We start from the raw sequence: 25,581 nt of genomic DNA, 5'->3' as shown, positions 1-25,581 counted from the left end.
CTGTGGAGGGCAAGGGGCTGTGGGGGCTCACAGGAGCAGGGGCTGTACCATGGGAGGCTGGCAGGAACAGGGTCACCTGCCCTGGCACAGCCAGCGAGGCCGGGAACCCTGGGGACCCCGCTGAGCGCCCCTGCCCGCGGGTGGGCTCTGCTCCGGCACCGGCAGCGAGGCAGTTAACGGAGCTTCTCGTCTCCCTCTTAGGGCTCCGCTCCCGAACTGCAGCTTGAGTCAGTTGTGTGGAGGTGGCAGCGGCAGCAGCTCCGGCTGGCACACCGGTTCCGCGGGCACACCGGCACCCGTGGCACACCGACCCCAGCCCGTGGAGCCCCAGCCACCAGCACCCAGGTGAGGAGGGCAGCCAGGCAGGGTGGGAGCCGGTGTCCGCTCTGCTGGGGGATGCCAAGGGGTGCTGCCACCCCGGGGAGGGGGACGATGCCTGTCGGAGCTGAGGCACCAGAGCCATGTGCTGGGGAGGGCCCGGGCCCTGCGTGACTTTGCTGGGAAACTTTGGCCGGTGGCTGTGGCAGCTCCTGGCTGGGCTGGGCATGCTGGGCACGCCAGGTGCGGGTGGGCAGGGGGGCTGCTCTGCCCCTGCACAAGCTGGGGGGACAAGCCGTGGGATGTGTCTGGGGCAGGCAGAGCCCCTCAGTGACCCGTCACTGCAGCATTGCCCATCTGAGTGTCACCAGCCTCTGGGTGGAGAGCGGCCACTGTCCCCAGCATGGGGGACATCCCCCCGGCACCCTGGGGTGCTTCCAGCCCTGCCCAGGGCAGCAGGACGTGACCAGCACTACCAGCATCACCTGGTGTCACAGACAAGGACCTAGCGTCCCCGCTGCCCTCACCAGGGAGCCCTGCCCAGGCCGGGCTGCACTGCCTGCAGGAATGGGATGGGAGTCTCTGCTCTCCAGCACCAGGAAGGGCACCCCAGGGTGGGGGTCCCACTCCTGCACTCGGTGCCCCGTCTCCCCAGACACATGCGGCCCCTGGGCACAACCTGTGGGACCCCTGGCTGTGCTGGGGGCTGGTGGGTGCACAGGGCACCGCATTGCCTGTGGGGCTGGCTGGCACTGGGGGGTACATGGGCAGTGCATGAGGGGTGACCCAGCTCTGGCTCACCCCACTCTGCTTTGACACCTCGCAGGGCCCCGTGGAGCCATCAGGACTGGAACTGGCTGCCCCCCTCAGAGGGGTGCCCGTGTCCCCTCTGCCCGCCAGAGCATCCACCAGCACCCGCTGCTGCCAGGGATTTGCATCCGGGCTCCGTCCCCACACCTGGCACCGCGGGGCGACGTGCCCCGGGCATGACGGGCACCTGCCTGGCTCTCTGACGGCACTGCAGGCAGCGGCTGCCCTACTCTCCCCACATGCCCTTCGCCCACGGGGCCACCTGCCCCCCTTCGCGCCCAACCACCATGGGCGAGGCGCCCGAGCCGTCCCCCCAGGCCCCACTGGCCGTCCTGTCCAAGGTGGAGCTGCGGGTGAGCTGTAAACACCTCCTGGACCGTGACACCCTCAACAAGTCGGACCCCTGTGTCCTGCTGCTGATGCAGTCCCAGGGCCAGTGGATGGAGGTAGGGGGGGCTGGAGGGATGGGGGTGCTGGGTGCAGGGTTTGTGTCTCTGAGATGGGGACAGGAGCAGATACAGCCCCAGGGTGGCTGATCACACCCACAGGGCTGGAGATAGGACAGGAGATACTGCGCAGGGTGCAGGAGATGGTAAAGAGCAGGGTGCAAGGTGCAGGAGATGGTAAAGAGCAGGGTGCAAGGTGCAGGAGATGGTAGGGAGTAGGGTGCAAGGTGCAGGAGATGGTAAAGAGCAGGGTGCAAGGTGCAGGAGATGGTAGGGAGTAGGGTACAAGGTGCAGGAGAAAATAGACGGCAGGGTTCAGGGTGCAGAAGGTGAAGGAGATGCTGAAGAGTGGGGTGCAGGGTACAAGGTGCAGGAGATGGTGCAGAACAGGGTGCAAGGTGCAGAGTACAGAGCAAGAGGCTCGCAGGGCAGGTGCCTGGGGACACTCAGCAGCACATGAGGACAGTGCAGATGCCTTGGTTGGAGCCTGTCGCCCAGGCTCCAGCAATGCTGGGGAGCAGGGTGCCCATGGTGTGTGGCTCCGACACGGCTCTGCTGCCCAGGGCCAAGGGACACCTTGGCCACCCTGCGGGTGGGTCAGGGCTTGCGGGCTGGGACAGCCGACTCAGAGTGGGGTCAGGGTTGGCACCCATCACTGCGCTGTGGGGCCCTGGTGTCCACACGCATCACAGCTGGGGCTGGCACTGGGGGTGGCACGGCTCCTTCCCATCGCTCCCCCTCGGCTGAGCTCTGGGCTGGCGCCGGCAGCTCCGTGCTCACTAATCGCTGCTGCTCAGCCGGCAGATTTAGCGCTAAATCCCTCTGCGTGTAATCGACTCTGCTCGCCAGAGCCAGGGCAGGCGGCGAGGGGCCCCGTGCCAGCTGTGGCTCCATGTCTGTGCTGCGCTGAGCCAGTTGTACCTTTCTGTGCCACGCTCTGTGTGCCATGGTGTGCTGTGCCACACTCTGAGTGCCATGCCTTGCCGTAACATGCTGTACTCTGCCATGCTGTGCTGTGCTATGCCACGATGTGCTATGCCAGGGCCAGATCCAAGAGGGCTCCTCCTGGGCCACCTTTCTGAGGGGATCCATGAGCTGTCCCCTCCCTGTCCCTGCCAGCACGTGTCCCCCAGCTGAGACGGTGGCTGAACCCGGCTCAGCCGCTGCCTGCAGGGCTGCACCAAAACAGCCCCGGACATGCTGTCGGGGGCTGACATGGAAGGGGCTGAGGCAAGCGGGACCCTGAGCCCTGTGCCGTGGCCGTGGGGCTGGCAGTGCCTGCAGGAGGCACAGTGCTGCTGGGTGGCCCTGCCAGCACCGCAGCCATGTGGGCTCGGCAGCTGCTGCGGTCCAGGCGGGTGGTGGGCAGGGGCCGGGTTGGCAGGGTGCCCTGGCCAGGATGTCTCCTGTTGAGTCAACACTGGCAGGGATGGGGTGCGGGGGAGGCTCCTGAAAGCTGCTCAGCACCCGCTGCCAGCGCGACCGGAAACGCTGAGCACCCACCCGCTGGCGAGGGCCACCATGGCCAGTGGTCCCTGCCCTCAGCCAGCCTGGGTGGGAGGACAGAGACTCATCCTGGGCCTCAGCCCTTTGCTCCTGCTGGGCAGAGCTGCAGCAAACCATTCTCCAGAGCATCCCCTCAAAGTGCCTGTGGGGTTTGCTCCAAGCCCCAGGGGAGCAGTGACCCTGGGACATGGGGCTGGCAGGGCTGAGCCCTCAGGGACACATGTCCCTGCCGGTGACGGGGCTGCCTCTGAATGCCCTTTGCTTGGGAATCGGCACAGGCGGGTAAATGGTTGAGCGGGGACAGTTCTGGCAGTTGCCTAGCATCCCCCGTCCCTGCATCCCCCATCCCTGCATCCTCCATCCCCGCATCCCTGCATCCTCCATCCCCGCATCCATCCCCGCATCCTCCATTCCCGCATCCCAGCATCACCCATCCCTCTGGGTTCTTGCATCCCCATGCCCGGCTGTGGGCAAGCTCTGTCACCCCGAGGCCCTGGGCAGCTCCACTGGCCCTGGCTGCAGCCCCATTCCAGGCTCTGCCCCCACCGCCCCCAGCCGCACTCCCCCCGTGCAGGTGGACCGCAGCGAGGTCATCAAGAGCAACCTCAACCCTGTCTTCGCCAAGATCTTCACGGTGGATTACTACTTCGAGGAGGTGCAGAAGCTGCGGTTTGAGGTATACGACAGCCATGGGCATGCTGGCGTGGGCACGCATGACGACGACTTCCTGGGGGGCATGGAGTGCACTGTGGGGCAGGTGAGCCTGTGCCCCCCACCCCGGGGACACCTGCTGGTGGCAGCTCCTCCCCAACCCCTCGGCTTTTGCAGATCGTGGCACAGAAGCGAGTGACAAAGCCACTGTTCCTCAAGTATGGCAAGTTCGCGGGCAAGTCCACCATCACAGTGAGTGGCTGAACCTGTGCCAGGAGCGGCACTGGGCTGGGGGCACAGGTGGCACCAGGTCGGGACACTGTGGTGGCACTGAGCTGGGGCACACCTGGCTGAGCTGGTGCGGTGGCAGTGAGTGTGGCATGTGGGTGACACCAGCCTGGGGCATATGGGTGGCGCTGGGCTGGGGTGCTGGGATGGCACTGAGCTGGGACATATGTGTGGCACTGAGCTGGGTGAGTGGAGTGGCACTGATCTGGGGCATACGCAGGGTCCCACATGATCCTCCTCCTGTCCTCACTGTCACCTAGCCCTGCAGCCCCCGGGCTCTGTGTGGGGTGGTCTCAGGGTCCCCATGTCTGCTGGCCACCCTGGAGGGTCCCCCTCTGTGCTGGGGTCCATGTGTCACCCTGTCCCCTGCCGTGCAGGCAGGGAGGGCAGTGGGACAAAGCCGTGCCGGGCACTGAGCGCCTCTCCTGGCAGGTCATCTCGGAGGAGATCTCAGGGAACAACGGGTATGTGGAGCTTGCCTTCCGCGCCAAGAAGCTGGATGACAAGGTGAGGCAGGTCCCATGGGCAGGGGAGCCGGGGGGGCGTGGGCAGGGTGGGCAATGCTCTGTCTGTCCTACATCCTCCAGGACCTCTTCAGCAAGTCAGACCCCTTCCTGGAGATCTACCGCATCGATGACGACCGCAGCGAGCAGCTGGTGTACCGCACCGAGGTGAGCCTGGCAGGACCCGGCCTGCGGACCCGCCGGTGCCACCCGGCCCCGCTCAGCCCCTTGTCCTGCAGGTGGTGAAGAACAACCTGAGCCCCATCTGGGAGCCCTTCAAGGTGTCCCTCAACTCGCTCTGCAGCTGCGAGGAGAAGAGGAGGCTGAGGGTGAGGAAGGGCAATGGACGACCCTTATCCCTGACCAATGGGATCCCCTATCCCTGACCCTTGGGGACCCCAAGCCACCAGGGACGGTGGCAGGGCTGACCTATGTCCCACCACAGTGTGTGGTGTGGGACTACGACTCGCGGGGCAAACACGACTTCATCGGGGAGTTCTTCACCACCTTTGAGGAGATGCAGAAGGCAATGGGGGAGAACAAGGTGGGCATGGGGACGTGGGGACAGCCTTTGGGGTCACCCCACTGTGCTGCCAGCAGAGCCCATTCCAGGAGGCACCTCCCTGCTCCTCCTCTGGTTTTGGGGCCATTTTGCACCTTTGGGGAAGGGATGGTGTGTCTGGGCTCCTCTGGGGAAATCAGCCCCAATTGAGGGGCTGGGAATAGGGCAAGGGGGCTGCAGAGATGTGGGGCTGAAGGATTATGAGGCTGTGGGGTTGTGGGGCTGAGGGGTCCTGGGGCCATAGGGCTGGAGCATTATGGGGCTGTGGGGCTGCAGGGACAGAGTTATGGGGCTGTGGGGTTGGGGGGCTGCAGGGTCATAGTGGGGGGTGCTGGCACGTGGGGCTGTGTCCCTGGGGCGGGGGGACAGCGCGGGTGCCACGTGCCACAGGTGCAGTGGGACTGCATGAACCCCAAGTACAAACTCAAGAAGCGCAACTACAAGAACTCGGGGGTCGTGGTGCTGCTGGACCTGAAGGTGAGCGCTGCCATGCCAAGCCGTGCCGAGCCTGGCTGCCGTGGGGCAGCGTGGGGCAGGACGGGCTGACGTGGGTCCCTCTGGAAGATCCACAGGGTTTACTCCTTCCTGGACTACATCATGGGCGGCTGCCAGATCCACTTCACGGTGAGCTGTGTCTCCTGCCCCAAAGCACCAGGGGCCCTGGTACTGGGACACTTGACCCCTGTGGGGACACACTGGTGGCCCCGCACGCCCTGAGGAACCCTCACGGCCACCTACCCCTTGCCAGGTGGCCATTGACTTCACGGCCTCCAACGGGGACCCGCGGAACAGCTGCTCCCTGCACTACATCAACCCCTACCAGCCCAATGAGTACCTCAAGGCACTGGTTGCGGTGGGCGAGATCTGCCAGGATTACGACAGGTCAGTTGGTCTGGTGGTTCCCCAGGGCCAGGACACCCCGGTGATGGCCACTCTGGGGCCAGGGTGCTCGGTGATGGCCACGCCAGTGACAACCCCGCGCGTGCTGGCTCTACTGGGGCTCCTCACACCCTTTTCTTGCAGTGATAAGAAATTCTCAGCTCTGGGCTTTGGTGCGAGGATCCCCCCCAAGTATGAGGTAAGGGGGTGGCTGGGGTATCGGGGGCTCCGTGGGACCCCAGGGATGTGCTCATCCCTCTAGGCACCCTTGGCCATGGCTCCAGTGGGGCTTGGCAGACGCTGGGGGTCGCGGTGGGGGGTGGCACCAGCCCCCCCCTCCCTTCTTGCCCTCCAGGTCTCCCACGATTTCGCCATCAACTTCAACCCCGATAATGATGAGTGTGAGGGTGAGTCCAGCTTCAGGGGGGCCAGTCCTGTGGCCCCCCCATGCCAGACCTTGGTGCTGCCAGAACAACCCCCCACCCCTCACATCCCCCTACAGGCATCCAGGGCGTCGTGGAGTCCTATCAGAGCTGCCTGCCCAAAATCCAGCTCTACGGCCCCACCAACGTGGCCCCCATCATCTCCAAGGTGGCTCGTGTGGCAGCCGATGAGGAGCGGACGAAGGAGGCGTCGGTAGGTATCCGCTGCCCCCAGCTGAGACCCAGGACACTCGTGCCACCTGTGGCTGCTCCCACGTTGGAGGTGAGCCCAGACGCCGCCATGGGGCTGGCGGTACGGCTGGGCAGCCCCCAGAGCATCCTCCCCCTCCAGCAATACTTCATCTTGCTGATCCTGACGGACGGGGTGGTGACGGACATGGCGGACACGCGGGAGGCCATCGTCCGCGCCTCCTACCTGCCCATGTCCATCATCATCGTGGGCGTGGGCAACGCCGACTTCACCGACATGCAGATCCTGGATGGGGACGACGGCGTCCTGCGCTCCCCCAAGGGCGAGCCCGTCCTGCGCGACATCGTCCAGTTTGTCCCCTTCCGGGAGTTCAAGAACGTGAGTGAGACATGGGTGGTTCTCCTGTGCCCTCCTGTCCCCATGGCAGGACTGAGCACTGTGGCACAAGCTGGTGCCTGCACATGGGGGTAGGTGGGTGCCGCATGCCCTGACTCACCTGTCCCCCACCGTGTCCCCTGTCCCACAGGCATCACCGACAGCCCTGGCCAAGTGCGTGCTGGCAGAGGTGCCCAAGCAGGTGGTGGAGTACTACAGCTACAAGGCCTTCCCCCCCCGCTGCCCCCAGCCCGACACCCCCGACTCCAACCTCAGCTCGCCCCAGTGAGAGACCCCCCACTCCCTCCAGTGTGACACAGGGACAGGGGGTCCCTGCTTGGTCCCAGTCCTGCTGCAAACCCCTCCTCGCTGGGCAGGGTGGCACTGGGAGCCGGCACTGTGTCCCCACTGGCACTTGCCTGGTGATGCAGGGACAATCCTGGTGCCCCAGTGCAGGAGAACCCCCCTGCGCTGCCCGGGGGGACGGGGGTCCCAGTGGACACTGCCTGGTCCCACTGGTCCGTGCCCCATGGCCTGTCCCCATTCCATCCCTGCTGTCCCTGTGGTCCCCTCGGTTCCTGCTTGTCTGTCACTGTGACATTGTTTGGAGGCTGCATGACGAACCCCCACAGCGTACGGGGCCCTCCCAATAAAGAAACCATCCCTGTGCCCATGCCCTGTGCTCTCTGGGCGCTGACACCAAACCTCCCTGCTGGGAGTGGGCGGAGGGACAGACAGAGGGACCAGCAGCCCCTGTGGTGCTGCCTGTCCCTCCTCGTGCCCCCAACTGTGCCACCGCGCTGCCCAGCCCTGGCCAGCGACAAGAGCCGAACACGGCCCAGCCCTGGCTGTCTGTGCGGGCAGGGTGCTGCCGCCAGCTGCTCTGCCTACCCCTCCAATTTGGGGGATTCGTGCCTGGCAGCATGCAGGGCAGCGCTGGTGCGCTGCAGCTGTGCTATTTTGGAGCAGCCGCTGCTTTCAAGTTGTGCAGGAGCAGCCGGACACCCGCTGTGCCGCTGCCCTGAAATCCAGGCCACGTCAGCGGGAGGGAAGTAGTGCCGGCACCGTCCCCCTGCCCAGCGCTCTGCCGCGTGCCGTCTGATGTGTGCCACGTGCCATGTTCCGTGTCCCACGTGCCATGTGCTGTGCTATGTGCTGCATGCCGCATACCATGCACTGTGTGCCATGTGATACGTCTCAAATGCCATGTGCTGTGCGCTATGAGCCATGTACTGTGTGCCACATGCCATGTGCTATGTGCTGTGCCATGTGCTGTTTACCCTGTGCCATGTACCATATGCCACATGCTGCGTGCCATGTGCTGTATGTTGCATGCCATGCACTGTGCCATGTACCACATGCCATGTTCCGTGTGCCGCCTGATGCATGCTCCATGGTATGGGCTCCGTGTTGCGCCATGTGCCCTGTACTGTGTTTCGTGTGCCATGTGCATTGCCACGTACCATGTGCTGTGTGCCATGTGTCACACATGTTGCTATGTGCCACGTGCTCTGTGCTGCATGTCATGTGCCATGTTCTGGATCATGGGCTGTCCCCCACATGTACTGTATGCCACACTGTGCCATTTGTCATGTGTCCTTCACCCCGTGCCATGCGCTGTGTGTCACTGTCCCAGTGCCGGCTGTTATGGTACCAGGCAGATGCTCCTGGGGAGGTGACATCCACTGAGGCGGGGTGTGACCCAAGGCCACCACAGGGACTGACACTGTGTCCCCAGGCAGTCATCATGGGGCAGGAGCCACCCAAGATCTCCAGCGTGCTGCTGTCACAGGGTGCCAGCCTGTCCCTGTCCAGACAGCTGTGCCACGGGCAGCCGCTCACCCGTCACCGCATGGCCATGCCCAGCGGCCGTGCCCCTCGGTGCTGCTGGCACTCCCACCCGCGCCACCCCGATCCCCCGCGTATTTATAGCGCCTGATTCATCGCCTGTACAGCAGGATAATAGACGTCGCCATAGAAACACGGCGCCTGACGAGCCTGCGGCACCACTGGCCCTGGGTATGGGCAGGGCTGCCCTGGCACCCCCATTTGGGACAGGGGACCCTGCGGGGCTGGGGGTGCCTGATATCACCAGGCTGCACCCACCGGCCGTGCCGCTGGGCTTGGGAGCACGGGCAGGGTGGGCTCCGTGCCACGGGCTCCACGGCAAACCCTGGCACTTGTGCAGCTGTGCCATGACCTGTCACCGGGCCTGGCAGCCCGGTCGTTGTCCCCCAGCACAGATAATGTCCCTGGGGATGGGTCCCCACCCCTGATAACGCCGGGTGCTTCCCGCCGCCAGCACCGCTTCCCGCCCCACATCCGTGGGAATGTGCTGCCTGGCTGGAAACGGCAATAAATATTTATTTCTGCGGAACGGGTTGGGTGGAAAGAGGGGTCATGGCCATGCAAAGGCCACTGGGATGGTCACAATGTGTAGTCAGAGAAGTCCCCTATCCCAGGGAGTGTCGTGCAGCCCGTCCCCCATGCGTCAGACCCCCAGCTTCACTGCAGCCCTGGCCCCTGAGGCACTGCACAGGGGTGTATAAGTTATGGCGGTGCTGGGGGGCTCCCCATGCAGTGTGTTCCCCCCACAGTGTGACTCAGCAGGTGGGTGGGGGGCAGTCATGTTGTGCAGCAGTAGAATGGAGTGTCACTGGCTCCCCTGGTGCCCCGGCCCCTCAGGCTATGGGCCAGGGCATGGGCAGCTCCACATCCCCCATCTGCTCCTGGTAGATGCGGTTGAAGCGGGCATTCTGCTGGGGGGTGAAGTGCCTGTGCCAGTCCCCCACCTCACCTGCAGGACAAGGGGACAGGGGACAGTGAGGCTACATCTGCAGCCAGTGCCCCCCGTGTCCCCCCCGTGTCCCCTCACCCCCTCACCTTTCCGCATGAAGCGTCCCTGGCTGTGGTCCATGATCTCGGGGGGGATGAGGGTGTAGTTGGCCATGGTGTTGTCGCGCATGCTGGCAAAGCTGCAGTGCTGCTCCAGTGCTCCCAGTGTCTCCGGCGCCAGCGCGCAGCCCAGGAAGGCACTGAGTCGCTGTGCCGTGCCACGCAGGTCCTGCGCCGGGGTCACCGTCAGCCCCGGGCAGCCGGTGGGGACAGGGACAGGGACATGCAGGGGCTCACCTGGTGCAGCTCCTCATAGGTGACATATAAGATGTCCAGGAGGTGCCGCTGACCCAGCCAGCCCTTGATGTGGTCAAACCAGGAGCCGTAGTGCACTGGGGGGAGATGAGAATGATGGGGGGACCCTGTGGCCAAGTCCTGGGACCCTGGGGACCCGTTGGTCCTTACCTATGCCCTCCAGGAACTGCGTGAGGAAGGTGTCGAAGGAGCCGGGGTCGGGCAGGAATTTTGCCAGGCGGTGGAAGTAGTAGAAGGAGACGGCGACATCCTTGGGGTTCCTAGCCACGTAAATCACCTGGGGAGGGACAGCATCAGCCCCACAGCTGGGGGGATTCCACTCAGAAAGCTCCCGGCAATCACACCGGCTGCGGGAATCTCTGTGGCCAGGGGATTCCCCCATGGGGACCCCCCAGCCCGTCCCAGCCCCCCTCACCTTGGTCTTGCTCCTCTGCAGCGCGGGGGCCAGGACATGGGCGGGCAGGTGGGTGGTGATGAGTCGGGGGGCGGCTGTGTCCCGCAGCGCGTCCCTGAAGTAGATCTGCTCCAGCCAGGGCGCCCGCTCCCAGTTGGGGATGGTCTTGGCGGGGAGGACATCACCGCGGCTGAACAGCAGCGTCAGGATCTCCTGCATCCAGGTGGTGCCTGGGGAGGCAGCCATCAGGCACCGCACGGCACAGCATGGCACAGCAGGGCAGAACATGGCACAGCACCGAATGGCACAGCACCTGTGGCACAGCGTGCCGTGGCACAGCAGAGCACAGCATGGTGTGGCACAGCATGGCATGGCACAGCATGGCATGCCATCATAGGGCACAGCCAGACATGGCACAGGCTGGCACAGCGCAGCATGGAATAACTCAGCATGGCACAAAATGGCAGGGGGCTGGCAGTGCCGTGTGGGACCCCCAGAGCCCTCACCAGCCACACCAGTCTGGGGTTGGGGACATGGCAGGGCTGGGTAGGGGCAGGAGTTTCGGGTGGCTGCCAGACAATGGCTGAGGGTCCTCTGTGCTGTGCCTGGAGAGACCGGTGGGCACAGGGCTGTGGGGGCCGGGGGGTCCTGCCCAGGGAGGGGCTGTCCCCAATCCCAGCCACCTCCTGGCCATGCAAGCAGCTCCAGGTCCTGCTGGCAAGCTGGGGGCTGTGCGGCACAGCCTGCCCACGCCCCCCCGCCAGCCTGTGGGTCCTCATCCCTGCCCACTGACCCCTCACACCCCTGGGACCCTCCGTGCCCCCATCCCTCGGGGACCCTTCTCACCCCCTGGTCCCTCACCCGATTTGGGGTAGGTGGCGATGAGCACGTCGCTGGGGCGGAAGGGGAAGGTGGTGGCAAAGCCGAGGGACTCCTGGGTGTGGAGGTGGCCGGGGAGGGAGATGCCGGCAAAGGTCTCGGTCACCTCCAGCCGCTCCATGGCCCAGCCGCTGCGGGGCCGTGCTGGCAACCGGCCTTAAATAGCTGCAAAAGAGGAAATGTCGCGGGGGGCCGGGCCCCCCCGGCACATTCCTGCCGGGGAATCAGGGATCCGGCCACGGCCACGCTGGGGCCAGCGCCGGGAGAGCGATGCCGGCGGGGCCAGGGGCTGCGGGACGGCCCTGGGCTGGGGGCACCCATAGGGTGGGGTGGGGGTCCTGCACAGCCAGACCCACCGCTGCAGCCGGGACAGCCAGGGCGCTGGGGCACCCTGCTCATCTGGGCATGCAATGGGTGCCAGGGAGCGCGCCAGCCATGCCAGCCCGTGGTGATCCCTGGGGTGCCCACCCCACACTGTGCCCCACAGCCGGGCTCCCCACGGCTGGCACCGTGCCAGAGGAAGGGATCCCCGTCCTGGTGCACCCAGGATAGGGAGCAGGGACAGCCATTGCCACGTGGCTCTGCACCGCTCCCAGCATCCCCAGCACCTCCTGCCACACACGGCACTGCAGCCACTGCTGGCACCGCACCAAAAACAGCCGGGGTGCCCCCGCCTCGGGAACTGGGTTGCAGGACCAATGGCTGCCTCAGTTTCCCCCTGCACAGCCCTACAGTGGGACCATGGGGCAGGGGGCCCCAGCACACATTGGACACTGGTGACAGCCCCAGGCCAGGGCTGTGCCATCCCAGCTGCTGTCCCCCGTCTCCTCTGTGGCGGGACGGCCCTGCCACACAACCACGGGGTACGGCGGCACTCAGCCGCGCCCAGCGCCATGGTGGGGGGCGGCTCTGGGGTGGCCGGAGCCTGTCCCAGTGCCGTCGCCGGCACGCAAGCTGGAAAACATCTTCCAGAGCCGTCGCAGACAGCAGCTGCCAGAGCGTCGCAGGGACAGGGTGAGCCGGGGACAGGGGTGCTGGCAGCGGGGCTGCTGGTGGGTACTGGTGCTCAGCCAGGGGTGCCAGCACCAGGCTGGGGGTGCCAGGGGGTGCCGGTGCTGGGGAGACCAAGGCAGGGGTGAGACTGGCTCTTTTCCCAGCAAAAAAAAATCTGGGCTGCATTAGAGGGGCAGGGGAGCGCGACCACAGCTCCGCAGAGAGTCCCGGCACAGCCCTGCACCCGGGGCCAGGCTGGGGGTGGCTGTCACCGCTGTGCCATCCCGGTGTCCCCGCACCGGGCGCTGCCAGGGCTGGGCACAGGGCACTCAGGGAGGGGTTACGGCTGTGGATCCTGGTTATTTATTTACGGCAGGAGGGGGACAGCCGGTGAAGCGGGGCAGCCGTCCGGGTGTGTGCGCTCAGCGGTGGCCGGTCACCCCAGCTCATCTCCAGTGGCACCGAGCGGGCAAAGATGGCAGGAGGGAACATGCTGGCGCTGGCGCTGGCGCTGCGGCTGCTCCTGCCCTGCACCGGGCAGCATCATCAGGAGGAGGCTGAGCGCATCATGGCGACCACGCCGGTCATCGACGGGTGAGCAAAGGTCGCCCGCTGCTGCGGTGTGCTTGCATCTTGGTGCCCTGAGGAAAACCCGGCCAGAAACCCCCTCAGGGACAGCTCTCCTGGGGGATCTCCGTGCCGGGCAGCTGAGGGGATCCCCAGCGGGGCAGCCCCGGGGGAGCGGGCAGGGTGCCGGGAAGCGGGGACAGGCTGCCCTGGGGGAAGTCCCTGCTGGGGCCAAGCAGGTTCTCCGGGGTTGTGTCCTTAGGGATGTCCCCGGTTTCATACTGGTGCCCCTATTCCCGACAGCACTGGCTGGCTCCTGTCCCCCTTCAGGGTCCCCGTGGCCCTGCAGGCACCAGCCCGGTGCCAAGCCAGAGGATGTGGGGATGGTGATGCTGGAGCGGAGAAGCAGGAGCCAGCCCATGCATGCAGCCCCCAGCACTTCCCCAGCGATACCGTGGGGTGCGGGACACCGCGCGATGGTGACATCCCTGCGGTGGTAATGGTGACATCCCCGCAGTGGTGCTGGTGACATCCCCGTGGTGGTGACAGTGACGTCCCTGGTGGAGGGATGCCAGGCTCGCTCTGAGGGCTGCATGGGGATGGGGGTGCAGGGGTGCGTGGGGGGGGATTCCCAACCTCCCCTGGCTCCCTGGTGTCTGGGAAAGGGGGTCCCACGTGGGGCACAGGTGGGTGGGCAGATGGACCGGGGGAGTGAATGGATTCATTTATTCATTGATTGATGATGGATGGACAGACAGATGGATGAACGGGTGGATACATAGACAGACAGATAGATAGTCAGATGTTTGGATGGATGGGTGGGTGCACAGAAGGATGGATGATGGATGGACAGAGGTGGATAGATAGATAGATAGGTAGATGAATGAACAGACAGACAGATGGATAGATGGTTGGATGGATGGAAGGAAAGAAGGAAGTGTCACAGAATCACAGATTGTCAGGGATTGGAAGGGACCTCAAAAGCTCATCTAGTCAAATCCCCCCGCCAGAGCAGGAACACCCAGATGAGGTTACACAGGAAGGTGTCCAGGTGGGTTTGAATGTCTCCAGGATGGGTGGATGGAAGATAGATAGTTGGATGCAAGGCTGGCCAGATAAGTGGGGACAAATGAACAGCCAGACAGGGCAATGGGCAGCCAGGGGGCTGGGTGGACAGACGGGCAGGCAGACAGACAGACAGCCCCTCACTCCCTCTCTCTCCCTGCCCAGGCACAACGACCTGCCCTGGCAGCTCCTCAAGAGGTTCAACAACCAGCTGAAGCTGCCAGAGGCCAACCTGACACTGCTGGAGGGCACCCACACCAACATCCCCAAGCTGCGCAGCGGGCACGTGGGCGGGCAGGTGGGACAGTGGGGGATACACACCGGATGGGCATCAGGGACGGCAGGGGCACCGGGGCGGGTGGCAGCGGGCACAGGGCCAAGCTCCTGGTGCTGACGGAGTGCCACCGCGGGCAGTTCTGGTCGGCGTACGTGCCCTGCGACACGCAGAACAAGGACGCGGTGAAGCGCACGCTGGAGCAGATCGACGTGGTGCACCGCATGTGCGAGCTCTACCCCGAGACCTTCGCCTGTGTCGTGGACAGCGACGGTGAGCAGGGCTGGGATGTGGTTGCCCTGGGGATGTGGGTGCCCCGGTGTGCCCCTGCTGATGCCCCTCTCCCCACAGGCATCCGGCAGGCTTTCCAGAATAACAAGGTGGCCAGTCTCATCGGGGTGGAGGGCGGACACTCCATTGACAGCAGCCTGGGCGTCCTGCGTACCTTCTACCACCTGGGCGTCCGCTACATGACCCTCACCCACAGCTGCAACACCCCCTGGTAGCAGCCCTTGGGGACGAGGTGACAGGGACAGCCAAGCAGGGACATATGGGCAGGGTCTGTCCTGACGCTGTACCCCCTCCACAGGGCTGACAACTGGCTGGTGGACACTGGGGACGACCCACTTGTGCACCACGGCCTCTCGCCCTTTGGCAAGGTGAGTGGGGACAGGGTTGGTGGTGGCACCTGGGAGCAATGACCGGGGTGAGGAGATGTGGTACGGGCACCCACCACCCCACGCCAGGTGGTTAAGCAGAGCAGAGGGTGCCCTGGGTGCACAATGTCCCCCCAGCGTGAGGCCACCATGGCCCCTTGCGCATCCTTCTCCATCCCCATCCCCGTCCCCACAGACGGTGCTGGAGGAGATGAACCGCCTGGGCATGATCGTGGACCTGGCCCATGTCTCAGTGGACACCATGAAGTTGGTGCTGAACATCTCCAAAGCCCCCGTCATCTTCAGCCACTCATCCGCCTACAGCCTCTGCCGACACCGCCGCAACGTGCCCGACGACGTGCTGAGGATGGTGGTGAGTGCCGGGGCCAGGCGCGCGCAGAGAGCTCTGGGGGGCCGTGTGGCTCAGGGCTGCCTCTCCCCCAGGCCTCCACAGGCAGCCTGGTGATGGTCAACTTCTACAACGCATACGTGACATGTGGGGACACGGCCACGCTGTACGATGTCGCAGGTGAGGCAGGTGCCCGAGTAGGCAATGGGAGTGGCAGCGTGTACCCCCTGCCCTGCTCACTCCGTCCCCTCCGTGCCCGCAGACCACATGGACTACGTGAAGAATGTGGCCGGTGCCCAGTCCGTTGGCTTTGGCGGGGACTACGATGGGGTCCCAGGGTAAAGCGGGTGACGGGAGCAGGATGGGCTGCACTGGTGGGATGGGGCAACGTGTCCCTGGCTGTGTGGACTTGTGGGGAGGTACGGGGGGGTTTCCTGCCCCCATCACCACACAGCTGTGAGCAGCGGGCTGCCACAGGGTCCCCACCGGCCTGGAGGATGTCTCCAAGTACCCGGCACTGGTGGCCGAGCTGCTGGCGAGGAACTGGACAGAAGCCGAGGTGAGAGGAGCCCTGGCCGAAAACCTGATCCGCGTCTTCAGGAAGGTGGAGGAGGTGAGCGGGACATGGGGACGCATGGGGCATGGGAACACGTGGGGCACGGGGACACATGGGGACACATGGGGCACTGGGAGCACCAGGCATGGGGACACATGGGACAGAAGAGACCCGTAGGACCTCGGGACGTATGGGGGCATGGGGTGGCACAGGGACACATGGGGCAGGTGGATGAACAGGGCACGGGGACTGTCCCCATGCAGGTGAAGGTGGCCCTGCAGGGCACGGCTCCCTTTGAGACACCCATCACCACCGAGGAGCTGGAGGGGACGTGCAGGACCAACTATGGCTACAGCAGCACCAGTGGTGCCAGCACAGGGCAGCTTGCCCCGGCAACCCTGGCACTAGTACTACTGCTCCGCTCCCTGTTCCCGTAGCGCCCGGCCCCAGCACCATGCCCAGCGCAATGGTGGCAGCCGGCCCGGTGGCTGCCAGGATGGGCCTGATTGCGCTGCCTCTTCGCACTGTGAGCGAAATAAAGCTGTGTTTCCAGCACCACCTGCAGCCGCGTCCGCACTGGGACCCCACAGGGACAACCAGCTCCATGGCCGGCTCTTGGCTGGAGGTGATGAGCCACCTCAGCACATCACTGGCCACCTCAACGTGTCACTGGCCATGCCAGCCACCCCAGCTCCATGTCCCCGGTGGGACAGATGCACAGGGGCCCGGTGGGCACCCAGCCCAGCGCACCAGGAAACTGTCACCGCACGGGGAGTGACACATCGCTGTAACACACGGCTGGGGTGGCTGTAGGGCTGCCTCCGCAGGATGCTTCCATTAATCATTAGCTAATTAATTGGCTACTCAATTATCTTCTTAGCAATTTCCTCTCACATTTGGGAACAGCCTGTCTTTGGAGCGGAGGCGGTTTTGGGCACCGGGAAAACAGGCAGGAGAAGGAGAAACATCTTCCTGTGGCATTCGCAAATTGGCTGAGGGAAAGGGACCAGGCTGCCAGTCCCCCGGAGGAGACAGGGACAAGATGGGCAAAGGGAGGGGACAAGGAAGCGACAGGCATGGGGAAGGGACTGCACTGGGAAGGGACAGGGATGGGACGGGCTGCACCCGGTCCCCTGCCAGGACAGTGACCACAGCCACCATCCCCAGTGACAAAGCTGCTGCCGTGGGTGCCAACGGCGGGACTGGGGCTCCTTGCCTGGGGACATGCCCCTTGGAAAAGAAAGATGTGAAGGGCATAGGGAGCTGAGGATCCCAAAACCACGCTGGGGAAAGCAGCTTGGCTGGAGCCCGTGTTGGCTGCACTGAGGCCACAGTAGCTCCTGCTCACACCAGTTCCCCAGCTTGGCTGCACCAAGGGAACCGGTCCTGGTGTGGGGGGACACATAAGGGGTCCTGTCCAGCACCCCCAGTGGCAGTGACCCCTGGGTGAGAGCAGGATCGGGCCCTTCCTCCTCCCCGCTCTGCCCCACGGCCCCAGGTGCCAGGCAGGGGACAGGGCGCAGCCACCACGCTGTGCCGCCAGCAGAGGGGACCGTGAAGCCCCCTCCTCTTGTCTGAACCCCTGGACACAGCAGGATGGATGTTCAGGGATTGTTTATTGAAAATGGCAGAATGTAAACCAACAGAAGAAAAAGGCAAATGAGAAAAGCTTTAAAAACAAGAAACACAAATGAAACGACAGAAAACACCACACTAAGAGGGAGCATCTCCAGGGGTGGGGGCTCCCCAGGCCACAGGGCACGTCCCGGCCCCACGGGCGTCACCGAACAAGACACCAGGACACTCTGGCTCTGCGGTGGCCCCAGCCGCTGTCCCACTCCACAGTGCAGGCACAAATTGCTGGGGGTCCTGTTTTCTGCCCAGCCCATGGGGAGGGGGCACAAGATCCAACGCTCGACCACGCACAAGTGACTTCGCAGCCCAAAGCCACCTCCTCGTCCCTCTGGTCACCACCCCACAGCAGGTGTTGGGGGAGAAGGCTCTGGGGTCACCAGCCACGCGTTGGAAAGGCCACTGAACTCAGAAAAAATAATCAAAACAGCAAAAAGTGTTTGTGTTGCAAGTGCGGGGGGGTGACCCCTGCCTGCAGCGAGTCCTGCCCTAGCATGGGAGGGAGCCGCCCTCCCGTCACCCCTCCACCCAAAACAGCCTTAAAATTCCATGTAAAATGATGAATCAGAGCTGCCGGCAGCTGCATGGCACAGCCAAGGCCTGTGGTGAGAAGGGTGAAGTTCCTCCTCGTGAGAGCCAGAGCGAACTTCAATCCCTTCCCAGCAAGTTTCCCACCCATCCCGCACCCCAGGAAAGGCTCCGAGTGACAAGGGGACACGTTTCCCCATGAGCAGTGAGTGGGGACACAGGAAGCTGCCCCTCGCATGGAGCCAGGTGACACAGGGCAGAGCAGCAAGGGGGTACAGCAGAGGGAAGTAGCAGCAGAAATCCAGGGCACAAGCTGCAGCCAGTGCAGGATGGTTTAGTGTTTAATGTCACAGCCATCCCACCTTTGGGGACAAGGCTGCTTCCGCCAGCTCCACAGGGAGGTCAGGGCTGGATTAATCATTTCCAGGTGGCAGCGGAACGTGGGGATTCACAGACACAGGGTGGGACAAGCGTCTCGAAGGCCACTTTGCGGTACGGAGCTCCAGGGAGGTTTGGCCCGGCAGGACACAGAGGTGAAGTTGGCAAACAGGACACAGGGGGCTGGGGAAGGTCCCGGCGAGGGCAGTGATAGCACAATGTCACCTCCCCTTCCCACAAGGCGCCGACCTTCCCAGAAACACCGCAGCCGGGAAAACAACCCTGTCCTGACCAGCTGCCAGAGGAAGGCCCAGGGGGATCTCCCTGCGCCAAGTAAATAGCTCCTTTTCCCAAGAAAAACACAACCCGCAGCTCAGAGAGCCGGCTGAAACCAGAGAACAGGCGTGCGCTGCACACGGAGGAGTCACCGCAACCTGCCCCAGGAGGATCTGGTTAGGGTTACATCAGGAGCTGCACCACAGGACACTGCCGGGAACTGGCAACAACCCTCAAATAAACAAACACCCTGAAATCAGAAGCAGCAAAATGTTCCTCCAGCCCAGAGAGGCCGCCGCTGCACAGAAACCCCCTGCCAGGATCGCTGGGAAACATCATCGCTGTCACACCCCAGAAGAAGAGTCTGAAGGCAGGCAGGGCTGGAGACGTGCGGCCGGAGGAGGGGACGGCCAGTGCCGCTGGGGCAGAGGGAGGACGTGACAGACGTGGGGGGGACCCCGGGCTCCTCTGCCCCACACGCCGGACCCCGTGCGGGGCAGCCGTCCACACGGCTGAGAGGACAGCTCAGTTCCGTAGCGCAGCCAACCTGGAGGGGACAGGATGAGAGGGACCGGGTGAGAGCAGCAGGACACGGCCACCACCCCACAGGACACGACCACCACCCCGCAGGGCCCTGCAGCCAGCGCATGCCACTGCAGCCGCTGTCCCTCTCCCTGTGCCATCCCCATCTCCCTACACCACAGCCTAGGGGCTGTCCCCTGTCCCCAGTCCCCAGCCGCGGCTGCGCAGGGAGAGGAAGCTCCTCAGCGTCTCCTGGGGCAGTTCCAGTGAGACAGTCTGTTCCGGAGCTGTTTGACGGTCAGTGCCAAGTGTTTCCGGAGCGGCAGCAGCTGCGTGAGGGTGAGCACAGAGCAAGGGGAACTGTTCTGCACCTCCTGTACAAGAGCCCGCTGACTACTGCCAAAACCACCCCCGTCCCCAGGCCCGCAGTGTCCCCACAGCCCCAAACGGCCACCGTGCAGGTGCCATGGGGACTGCTGGGCTCCAGCCTGCCCAAGAGCGAGAGAGGGGGCTCAGCACCCCCTCAGCCGGCCCCGATAGGCTGACTGCTTCCCTGCACACCCTTGAGGGATCCCCGGAAAGGACTCAGACTGCCTGGATACGAGGTGAAAGACCCGTGAGGGAACAAACCTCCGTGAGAGCTGGTCCTCCTGGGAGCGCAGGGAGCTCTCCCCAACAGCCGAGGCGCCCTCGGGGAGCTGGCTCAGCTGATCCATGATTTCCAGCCCGTTCTCCTCCGCGATCTGCACGATCAGGCTGTCCACCTGCTCTTGCGGCGTGGTCAGCGTGGTGGCGGAGCTCATGGAGTCCTCCATGACCTGCAGCAGAACCAGGTGTCACCCCATCCCGCAGGAAAAGCCCAGCCCAACGAACCAGCTGCAGAATCCACGTGGCCACCAGCACCTTAGTGACAATGGTCCCAAGCCTGACAGCACCGTTACTGCAGAGGGGAACCTGCGTGACAGTTTGCTGTGACACAGGAACAGCCACCTCCTTTTTTCTCCTCATCTGCTGCATTCATCTCTTTGCACAGCAAACTCCTTCCCCATCAGGCAGTGGACTCGTCTCCTCCCCAGCATCTCCCACACCCCCCAAATGCAGCAAGTGGAACTGCGGGAGCAGCCTGGGGGGTTTCCCGAGGGGAACAGGGCGCTGCTGCAGAATCCTGGGACCCAGCACGTTACAGTTCACAGGGACCAACCGCCCTCCCCAACCCACCCTCCCAGACCCCTCCGAGCACCCCAGCACTTACTGACGTGTGAACATCCAAATTCTGAACCTGCTGCTCAAATTTATCCATCACTGCAGACACCTTCTGCAGGTCCATGGAGCTCAGAGCCTTGTCCAAGGCCTTGGTCACTTGGGCCATATTTTTCGTCACCTGCAAGAGGAGATTCCTTCACAGATGCTCCTCAAACACAAGGTACATCCCTCTAAGAGAAAAAACCAGGCCAGTGAGGAAGAAACTGGTGTTACTGATGCGGGATCCTTCCCGGGGAAAGGGAGCCCAAGGAGGCTCAAGGTAGCGAGAGGGAAGAGCTAATGTTCACTCTCCATGGGGCACAGACCATCCGGAAGCCGCACGCGGAGGCTCTTACCCCCTTCATCGTCACGGCCGTCTGCACCTTGGAGGCCACCGCGTCCACCCGGGACGACATGCGGAGCCAGTTGAGCCCCTCGTTCTTCTTGCGGATGGCGTTCTCCGCGTAGACGCGTGCGCACTCCACATTCTTCTGCTGCAGCGCCTGGAAGGGCAAAGGGCAGCTACTGGCACAGGGACCCAGCACAGGTTTATAAACAAGGCGCTCCGTTTCTGCCGGGCGCGTTTCCAGCAGGAAACAGCTGCCCCGTGACCCACCCACCTTTTTGATCTTGGCTTGCTCGGCCTTGGAGTCTTTCTCGGCTTTTTTGGCGAGTTTCTCCAGCTGCTTCGCTGTGAACTGTGGAGAAATCAGCGGGTCGGTGCCGGAACTCGGCAGCACAGGGCCAGGGATCGGGGGAGCAGAGCCCCTCCCGCCCCGCCCAGCACCGGCCGCCCCGGGGAGCCGCTGGCACGGGTCCCCCGCGGAGGCTCCCAGAGCAAACCAGGGAGAACGTCCGTCCCGCTGCCGGGAACGGCGGCCCCGGGGACAAACCGGGCCGACGGGCTCCCAGGCAGCCCGGGAAGGCGGCTCTCCGCGGGCCTGGGCCCGACCCAGACACCGGGCCGCAGCAGCAGAACCAGCGGGCGGGCGGTCCCGGGGGTGGACACCGCTGCCGGCGCTTCGGGACCGACCATCCGTGAGGCGAAGGGCCCGCCGGCGGCCTCACCTTCAGCTGGAACAGCGTGTCTGGAATGCAAGAGGAACGCGGATCAGGGCCGGCGCACCGGGGGCCGGGCCGGGACCGGAGACCGGGGCTGGGCCTGGGGCCCGGCCCCAGCGTGCCCCGCCCCCGGTGTGCCCCGCCCGCCGTGCGCCCCCGGCCCGGCCCCGCCCACCAGGAGACGCTCGAGCCCCGCACACCGGGGCCGGCGCGGCCGAGCCCCCGTTACCGCCCGCCCACCCTCACCGTCCATCCTGCCCCGCCGCCGCTTCCGGGTTCCGCGGCCGCCGCTTCCGGGGTGCGCGCGCCCGACTCTCGCGAGAGTGCCGCCTGGCCGGGACGTCACGTGGGTGTGCCGGGTGCGACGCCCGAGGGGGCGGGGTCGCGCCGGGATAGGCTCACACGGCGGCGCGGCCACGACGGGCGGGGCCATAAGGGGGCGGAGCTACACGGGTGCGAGGCTGCCCGCCGCCTGGGCCCCAGCCGCGCCTAGCAACCGTCGTCAGGCGGCAGCGCGGGGGCGTGGTCTGCGCGGAGGCGGTGAGGCGCATGCGTTAGGGGGCGTGGCTGGCGGCGCGCGGCCAGCATGGCGGAGGGCGGCCCGGCCGAGGAGCTGCAGCCGCTGCGGCTGCGGCGCCTGCGGGGAGACGGGTTCTTCGAGGTGCCGGCGGCCGACAGGGTGAGCGCGGCCCCGGGGGCAGCTGCAGAGGGGGCGCAGAGGCCTCAGGGCCCGGGCTGGGAGTGGGCCCAGGGCCCGATGAGAGGGCGGCTGCCCCGGGCAGCATGCGGTGCCTGCGGAGCCTGCGGAGCCGGGGGCAACCGGGACACGGGGCTCCTCGGGGAGCCCGGCCCAGGGCTGGAGGAGCCGCCGCTGTCCCAGACGCTGCTCCAGGCGCTGCTTCCGAAACGCCTGTTTGGTCCGTAAGCGCCGGGTCTGCCCGGTGAGGCGGGTGGACTCCGGTCACCCGTGGAGGTGGCGTGTCCCCGGTGGCAGAGCGCCGAGCGCTGTCCCGGAGCCGCCGCTCACCTGGCCCTTCGGTTCCAGCTGGGACGATGCCGGAGCGTGAAGGAGTTCGAGAAGCTGAACCGGATTGGAGAGGGAACCTACGGAATCGTGTGTAAGGGCAGCCGTGTGGCTCTCGGGTGGGGGCAAGGGGGGTCCGCAGCCCATCTACCCACATCTCGACACGGGGAGCGTGTGGGGCTGGGGGACACTGGGGCTGGGAGGAGGGGTCACAATAAAAACAGCATGTGTTTTCTGGTCCTGAGCACGTGGCCTGTGCTGCTCTTCCAGACCGCGCCCGGGACACCCTGACAGATGAGACCGTGGCGTTGAAGAAGGTGCGGATGGACAACGAGAAAGATGGTAATGGAGGAGCGAGGGCGGCTCCTGGGGTGGGTGGAGTGTCCCAGGCCCTGCTCGAGGCAGTGGCAGTTGCTCCCCGCAGGAATGCCCGTCAGCAGCCTGCGGGAGATCACCCTGCTCCTGCAGCTCCAGCACCCCAACATCGTGGAGCTGAAGGAGGTGGTTGTGGGGAACCACCTGGAGAGGTGAGGGTTTCCCCCGTGCCCTCCCCACTCCCGTATCTGCTGTTCAGCCCCTTCTTGGTCCCCTGAGCCACCTCTCGTGACACAGACCTGCATGGGGACACCTCCTGGGGGAGGCCCCTGACCGCATGTTGTTTGTGACAGCATTTTCCTGGTGATGGGCTACTGTGAGCAGGACCTTGCCAGCCTTCTCGAGAACATGCAGACGCCTTTTTCAGAGGCTCAGGTAAAAGCTGGGCTGAGCTTTGGGTGCGTAACCCCTCAGATGGTGTCACTGTTCCAGACAAAACACAGTGGCCACCAGCACAGAATCCCCAGACTTTGTGATCCCTGGGCCTCGGGCAGGGCTGGGGTGAGCTGGGATTCCCGGAGAGCATGGGCTGAGCTGGTGCTCACAGAACGCAGCGGGGACTTTCCAGGCTGGGTTTTGGGCTGGAACGAACAGGCAGGGAACAATGTGCAGACAAAATGTGCCCCAGCCAACCCATGAGCACCTCTTGAGAGGACACGGGCGCTGAAAGGCTGCAGAACGGTGACAGATGCAGCCCCAAAGCAGCTGTAGGGGTTTAACCCCTGGGGTTTGCCTGGCTGGTGCTGCACTCACAGAGGTGAGAGCTCCTGTTCTCTGTCTGCAGGTCAAGTGCATCACCCTGCAAGTCCTCAAGGGGCTGCAGTACCTGCACGAGAACTACATCATCCACAGGTGGGGCAGCAGGACAAACGTGGGGGAAAGGGGGAGATGAGGCTGATGGAGGGGAACCTGCCGAGCCCCGAACCGTTGGGGGGATTCTTCACCTCCCGTGTCCTGGCACAGGCAGCACTGCAGGGAGAAGCTCTGGGGGGGTTTGCTGTGAATCTGCAGCTCCGTGCGGGAGCTGGTGGGGCAGGGAGGCCACTGAGTGGTGAGGTTAGATTCTCCTCATGCTGGCTCAGCTCCGGGGCTCTGCAGCTGCCCGGGGCCGCGCTGGGAGGACAGTGCTGACCAGCCACTCCGTTCCCCGGCAGGGATCTGAAGGTGTCCAACCTGCTCATGACTGACAAAGGCTGTGTGAAGATCGGTGAGTCCCCAGTAGCTGTGGTGGCTGTGCCCGCAGCACTCGCTGCCCCCCGTGACATGGCTGGGGCTCACAGCTCACCTGAACTGGAGTCTCTGTTGCAGCCGATTTTGGCCTGGCACGCACCTACGGGATGCCGCCAAAGCCCATGACCCCCAAAGTTGTCACACTCTGGTGAGTGACCGGTTTGGGGGGTGCTGCACTGGCTCAGAGGGATGCGGGCAAGTCCTTGCAGTGTAGTGGGGGCTTCCTTGGTGCCACCGTCCACCTGAGCCGCTGCTGTCCCCTGCACAGGTACCGAGCGCCCGAGCTGCTGCTGGGGATGACGACCCAGACCACCAGCATCGACATGTGGTAAGGGGAGGGCAGGGGGGCCCCAGGGGACTGCAAACCCACAGGGGGGTCCATGGAGGGGCTTCTCCTGCCCCCCCGAATCCTGCAGGGCTGTGGGCTGCATCCTCGCCGAGCTGCTGGCCCACAAGCCGCTGCTGCCGGGCACCTCCGAGATCCACCAGATTGACCTGATCGTGCAGCTCCTGGGGACGCCCAACGAGAACATCTGGCCGGTGAGAATGGGTGCCAGCCCCCTGTGCCCCCCAGCCCCCTGCTCCATGTTCCCTGCCCGCTTTGACACTCTGTCCCTCAGGGTTTCTCCCGGCTGCCGCTGGTGAACCAGTACACGCTGCGCAAACAGCCCTACAACAACCTCAAGCACAAGTTCCCCTGGCTCTCGGAGGCCGGGCTGCGGCTGCTCCACTTCCTCTTCATGTATGACCCCAAGAAGCGGTAAGAGCCGGCATGGGCAGGGCTGCTTGTGTCACCCCGTGGCGGGGCTGCCCCCAGGGGCAGGTCAGCGCCTTTGGGGTGGGGGTTCCTGCTATGTCCCCTTGTCCCTGCAGGGCAACAGCAAAGGACAGCCTGGAGAGCTCCTACTTCAAGGAGAAGCCTCTGCGTAAGTCGCCCCTCGCTGGGGCAGGGGGGCTGTGGGTCTCGCTGACCCCCCTTCCTGCCCCACTGACCCCATCCCTGCCCCACAGCCTGCGAGCCAGAGCTCATGCCCACCTTTCCCCACCACCGCAACAAGCGAGCAGCCGCTACCAGTGCAGGGACAGAGAGCCAGGCAAAGCGCACCAAGCCCTGAGCCCTGGCCCGTGGGGGGCACAGCGTGTGCCAGCCGGGATGGTGTTCTGCTGCAGAACAGCACCGGCCCTGCCGGCTCCGCCTCCCCTGGGATGGATCCTGAACTCAATTCCCCAGGCTGGCTGGGGAAGCACTGGGATCCCATGTTCTCCAGCACGGGACCAGGCGCAGGAGGGAGGAGAGACGGGGCTGGGGCCCCCCTGGGTGCTGGCGAGGCCAGCCCTGTCCCACGTGGACCCTGTGCTGGCTGCACCGTGTTACCCCAGCTTTGCCATCAATAAAAGCACGTGCAGCAGTGAGCGGCCTCATCCCTTGTCTCCAGCTGTGACCCTGCTCTGCTTCTC

The 25,581-nt window shown here is 64.8% G+C and overlaps 5 protein-coding genes across 7 annotated transcripts; 3 read left to right on the top strand and 2 right to left on the bottom strand.

Moving 5' to 3' along the window:
* Window positions 1–1,367: 1,367 nt before the first annotated feature.
* CPNE7 (copine 7) lies at window positions 1,368–7,260 on the top strand (the record flags this gene model as incomplete). The annotated part of the gene is made up of 15 exons (XM_080352302.1): window positions 1,368–1,574; window positions 3,655–3,837; window positions 3,909–3,983; window positions 4,452–4,526; window positions 4,607–4,690; window positions 4,762–4,851; window positions 4,968–5,066; window positions 5,475–5,561; window positions 5,649–5,708; window positions 5,833–5,966; window positions 6,108–6,162; window positions 6,319–6,370; window positions 6,466–6,599; window positions 6,738–6,974; window positions 7,123–7,260. The coding sequence occupies 15 exons, from the start codon at window positions 1,368–1,370 to the stop codon at window positions 7,258–7,260; spliced, it is 1,710 nt and encodes a 569-aa protein (XP_080208428.1).
* A 2,392-nt stretch (window positions 7,261–9,652) lies between these two features.
* SULT2B1 (sulfotransferase family 2B member 1) lies at window positions 9,653–11,515 on the bottom strand (the record flags this gene model as incomplete). Its single annotated transcript, XM_080352283.1, has 6 exons — window positions 9,653–9,768; window positions 9,855–10,035; window positions 10,104–10,198; window positions 10,272–10,398; window positions 10,537–10,745; window positions 11,377–11,515. 6 exons carry the CDS (start codon window positions 11,513–11,515, stop codon window positions 9,653–9,655), a joined length of 867 nt encoding a protein of 288 aa, XP_080208409.1.
* A 1,347-nt stretch (window positions 11,516–12,862) lies between these two features.
* DPEP1 (dipeptidase 1) lies at window positions 12,863–16,291 on the top strand (the record flags this gene model as incomplete). The annotated part of the gene is made up of 10 exons (XM_080351983.1): window positions 12,863–12,981; window positions 14,185–14,317; window positions 14,434–14,566; window positions 14,645–14,795; window positions 14,883–14,952; window positions 15,146–15,322; window positions 15,394–15,478; window positions 15,561–15,636; window positions 15,776–15,911; window positions 16,118–16,291. The coding sequence occupies 10 exons, from the start codon at window positions 12,863–12,865 to the stop codon at window positions 16,289–16,291; spliced, it is 1,254 nt and encodes a 417-aa protein (XP_080208109.1).
* Window positions 16,292–18,188: 1,897 nt separating this feature from the next.
* Window positions 18,189–21,817, bottom strand: CHMP1A (charged multivesicular body protein 1A). Of its 2 annotated transcripts, none has more exons than XM_080352191.1 (7): window positions 21,741–21,817; window positions 21,501–21,520; window positions 21,053–21,130; window positions 20,789–20,935; window positions 20,443–20,571; window positions 19,821–20,008; window positions 18,189–19,215 (listed from the first exon to the last, which is right to left on the bottom strand). In XM_080352191.1, the coding sequence occupies exons 1-7, from the start codon at window positions 21,745–21,747 to the stop codon at window positions 19,194–19,196; spliced, it is 591 nt and encodes a 196-aa protein (XP_080208317.1). In that variant the 5' UTR covers window positions 21,748–21,817; the 3' UTR covers window positions 18,189–19,193. The 2 variants fall into 2 exon arrangements, with proteins under 2 accessions (XP_080208317.1, XP_080208318.1); XM_080352192.1 differs by having other exon boundaries at window positions 21,466–21,520; window positions 21,741–21,753.
* Window positions 21,818–22,073: 256 nt separating this feature from the next.
* CDK10 (cyclin dependent kinase 10) lies at window positions 22,074–25,522 on the top strand. Of its 2 annotated transcripts, none has more exons than XM_080352133.1 (13): window positions 22,074–22,173; window positions 22,540–22,612; window positions 22,789–22,860; window positions 22,943–23,045; window positions 23,187–23,268; window positions 23,678–23,745; window positions 24,048–24,100; window positions 24,202–24,271; window positions 24,392–24,451; window positions 24,540–24,663; window positions 24,744–24,883; window positions 24,997–25,049; window positions 25,135–25,522. In XM_080352133.1, exons 1-13 carry the CDS (start codon window positions 22,081–22,083, stop codon window positions 25,236–25,238), a joined length of 1,095 nt encoding a protein of 364 aa, XP_080208259.1. In that variant the 5' UTR covers window positions 22,074–22,080; the 3' UTR covers window positions 25,239–25,522. The 2 variants fall into 2 exon arrangements, with proteins under 2 accessions (XP_080208259.1, XP_080208258.1); XM_080352132.1 differs by having other exon boundaries at window positions 24,190–24,271.
* Window positions 25,523–25,581: the final 59 nt, after the last annotated feature.

The sequence above is a fragment of the Nesoenas mayeri genome (genome assembly GCF_963082525.1).
Source record: "Nesoenas mayeri genome assembly, chromosome: 12".
Classification (NCBI taxonomy): Eukaryota; Metazoa; Chordata; class Aves; order Columbiformes; family Columbidae; genus Nesoenas; species Nesoenas mayeri.
Note: the sequence above shows the minus strand (reverse complement) of the source record. Positions and strands in the feature narration are given on the sequence as shown.

Excerpts from the sequence above, each read along its gene's own strand:
- CHMP1A (XM_080352191.1), bottom strand. Across the intron at positions 21,131-21,500 it reads ACACGCTGTTCCAGCTGAAG|TTCACAGCGAAGCAGCTGGA; the intron begins GTGAGGCCGCCG and ends ATTTCTCCACAG. Across the intron at positions 20,009-20,442 it reads ATTTGGATGTTCACACGTCA|GTCATGGAGGACTCCATGAG; the intron begins GTAAGTGCTGGG and ends GTTCTGCTGCAG.
- CDK10 (XM_080352132.1), top strand. The coding sequence starts at position 22,081 with ATGGCGGAGGGCGGCCCGGCCGAGGAGCTGCAGCCGCTGCGGCTGCGG. Across the intron at positions 23,746-24,047 it reads GAGAACTACATCATCCACAG|GGATCTGAAGGTGTCCAACC; the intron begins GTGGGGCAGCAG and ends GTTCCCCGGCAG. Across the intron at positions 25,050-25,134 it reads CTTCAAGGAGAAGCCTCTGC|CCTGCGAGCCAGAGCTCATG; the intron begins GTAAGTCGCCCC and ends CCTGCCCCACAG.